Source organism: Austrofundulus limnaeus, unplaced genomic scaffold, assembly GCF_001266775.1.
Source record: "Austrofundulus limnaeus strain Quisiro unplaced genomic scaffold, Austrofundulus_limnaeus-1.0 Scaffold1413, whole genome shotgun sequence".
Classification (NCBI taxonomy): Eukaryota; Metazoa; Chordata; class Actinopteri; order Cyprinodontiformes; family Rivulidae; genus Austrofundulus; species Austrofundulus limnaeus.
In genome coordinates, this window is record NW_013953815.1 from 11,895 (window position 1) to 15,384 (window position 3,490).

General features: G+C 40.1%; 1 protein-coding gene across 1 annotated transcript in view; it reads left to right on the plus strand.

Moving 5' to 3' along the window:
• LOC106535320 (pre-mRNA-splicing factor CWC22 homolog) overlaps positions 1-3,350 on the plus strand; it is a gene marked incomplete at both ends in the record, with an annotated part of 5,643 nt that extends 2,293 nt beyond the window's left edge. Inside the window, 2 exon segments of the mRNA XM_014032296.1 lie at positions 3,080-3,133; positions 3,226-3,350. Of these exon segments, the coding sequence (XP_013887750.1) occupies positions 3,080-3,133; positions 3,226-3,350 (179 nt within the window).
• Positions 3,351-3,490: the final 140 nt, after the last annotated feature.

Here is a 3,490-nt window from a genome sequence, read left to right on the forward strand (position 1 = left end):
TTTATGTACAGTGCCCTGAGACAACGTATGTTGGGACTTGGTGCTATATAAATAAACTGAACTTGAACTTGTTTACAGAATTAACTAAGCATGAGTGCTACTTGTTAGTGTTTATATCTAAGCCTGCCTCTGAACGAATGCTTTGGTGCAGAAGTTTATTTTTGAAAAGAAGAAATGTGCTTAAACTAAACTAGGCTGTAGAMTAAATTTTTGCCCAACTTTTTTTTCTTAGGTGCACCAGCACAAAAGTTAGGAGCTCATTAATGGAGTACATTGTATCCAAAACACATAAAATCACAGCAGCATTAAATGAGCACCTCAACTCTCCTGTTTCCACCAGAACTGTTCGTCAGGAGCTCCACAGGGTCAATATACACGGCCGGGCTGCTAAAGCCAAACCTTTGGTAACTCGTGACAAACGTTTGTTTCAATGGTGCAAGGAGCACAAATCTTGGGCTGTGGACAATGTGAAACATGTATTGTTCTCTGATGAGTCCACCTTTACTGTTTTCCCCACATCTGGGAGAGTTACAGTGTGGAAAAGCCACAAAGAACCACTCAGACTGTTGCATGTCCAGAGTGAAGCATTGGGGTGGATCAGTGATGGTTTGGGCTGCCATATCATGGCATTCCCTTGACCCAATACTTGTGCTAGATGGGCGTGTCACTACCAAGGACTACCGAACCATTCTGGAGGACCATGTTCATCCAATGGTTCAAACATTGTATCCTGAAGGCAGTGCTGTGTATCAGGATGACAATGCACCAATACAAGAAAGACTGGWGAAAGATTGGTTTGATGAACATGAAAGTAAAGTTGAACATCTCCCATGGCCTGCACAGTCACCACATCTAAATATTACTGAGACACTTTGGGTGTTTTGGAGGAGCGAGTCAGGAAACATTTTCCTCCACCAGCGTCACGTAGTGACCAGGGGCCTCATGTATAAATGGTGCGTATGCATAAAACAGTTGTGTGCGCCAGGTTCTACACCCACGTTGTGATGTATAAAAACCAACGTTGTGTGAAAGTGTGCGTATATTTACTCACACTTTTCACCTGCTGTGAGAATGTGCAGCAGACACACAAAGTTTTTCAGTCGACAGTTTTAACTCACAAAGTCATGAATCTGAGCTGAATCCACAGAAATATGACTCTGTTGTGTTTTCTGGATGTAAGGAGCGTCTGAACACAGTGTTAGATTTTTATTTTACTTTGAGTTTTTATTGTTTAAACTCAGCAGCTGTGCTTTGGGTAGATTCTCACGCCAGGTGCACACACCCTCGCCAGCTGGGAAGGTGTTCATATGTGTCAACCCCTTTGGACATTTACCGTCTAATGAGACTCAAATATCTATATTTTTTTGCTAAATATCTGTAGGCTACCACTGGTACCCGCTCGTGGGGGTGGGGTGGGGGTCCGTGGAGCTGACAGCGCTGCTGTAACGCAGGAGCAAAGGAGAGGAAAAAGTGGATAACTTGGTGCTTTTTTTTTAGCGTCCGTTCAACGCCATGTTCATCTAAATGGACAACAACTAACCAGCTTTAATATCACATTCAGGAGATGTCTGTAAATTTCAGGAAAATCTCAGACTTTGGTTATCCTGTGTGAATACACCACATAAAACAATGTCACCCCACTCCTTATTTAGACAGTTTTCTCACTCATTCTCCATTTAATTTATATTTTCCCTGCATGTAAAAATMATTTCTGATCCCACAGAGAGGAATCTGAGGAGAATCTCACACTCTGGACACATTTACGTCTATTTAACATATTCAAATGGAGGCGTGTCAGGGGAGGAGTCTCAGTTCCACGTTCATTGGGATGTAAAAAGGAAAGGTGCACAGGAACCTGCGTACGCATGGATTTACATCTGAATGTTTTAGTGCGGCGCACATTTCTAAAGTTGTCCGTACGTCAACTTTTAGTTTGAAAGCTGCGCAATCCTTTAAACATGAGGCCCCTGGCCCCAATCCTGCAAGAAGAATGGCTTCAAATCCCTCTGACCACTGTGCAGGACTTGTATATGTCATTCCCAAGACTAACTGATGGTGTATTGGAGGCCCTACACCATACTAATAAATGATTGTGGTCTAAAACCAGGTGCTTCAGTTTCATTTTCCAACCCCTGTAGTTACTCAAAAAATAGAGGCCAGTAGGCGACTGCGAGCCTTGTGCTTTAAATTCAGACGAGTCCAGGGCAGGTGAAAGTATATCATTCGATACTTTGGCATCAAGTTCTACCTTGTTTTGTTTTCTTACCTTATTTATTTTTTATTATTGTTATTACTGCATTTGTATTCTTAGTAATTATTAAGTAAGTAAGTAAAAGTTTATTTATACAGCACCTTTCACAGACATAGAGGGTCACAAAGGGCTTTACAGGGGTGCAAAAATTATACAGAAAATAAAACAAAAAACAACAACATCATAAAACAATAGCTAGGAAACAACACACTGGAATTGTTTAAAAGGCTTTATAAAAAGGAAAGTTTTAAGTTTAAGTCGACATGTTTTGAAAATAGTACAAGGAATAGGTTTATCTCATATTTAATGCATTGTACTTCATGCTAACGCAGCTGAGTTGTCTTAGAAGACCTCAGTCGTATTTCATACCGTTAGAAATGGCATTTAAAAAACTTGTGCAATTTGTGTTCACTATCAACAGCATTATAAATGACATTAACTGAGACAGCGTTAAATTTGATTGGTTGATTTAGAAACCCTGTAATAAAAGAGCTTTTGAATGTTTGTGTAATGTAATATTAAACAAATGAATCCTTGTTTAAAGAACTCAAAAGTCTTACAGTGTGAACAAGCGTGTCAGGAGTGTCCAATCCACTGAGATAAAAATGAAATTGGAAATTAAAAAAAGTGTCAGCTTTTGAACTCCGTCCAGAGTGTGTTTATGTGATGCACTTAGTGTTTGTCCAATCTGTTCATAAGTTGTTTGAGTGTGTGAAATGTGGTTTATCACAGCTACACTTTTTATCTTCATATTTCAAAGGTATGTTTTGTGCTGTGTTGTTTTTAGCTGTAAAATTTTTGTCCTAAATCCAGTATCTAATTTTCCAGCAACAGTGCCTGACAGCCTCCAAGTTTGTGGCTCATCTCATCAACCAGAATGTGGTAGGTGCTAATTTCTTACCTGTTAATGGAAAGTTCACGTTCAGCAACTATAAGTTGTGATTACTCCTCTCTGTCCGATGACTAATTTTTAGGCCCATGAAGTGTTGTGTTTGGAGATGCTCACTCTGCTGCTGGAGCGTCCAACTGATGACAGTGTGGAGGTCGCCATCTCCTTCTTAAAGGAGTGTGGACTCAAACTAACAGAGGTCTCCCCCCGAGGAATCAATGGTACACTGCAGCAACAGCCTTTCAGCCTGTATTCAACCATACATGTCAACTCTTTTGATTGTTTACCTGTAACATAACCCTTAAAATCTGTAATTTTCAGAAAGAAATCTGTTTTACTTTCCTGTGGGG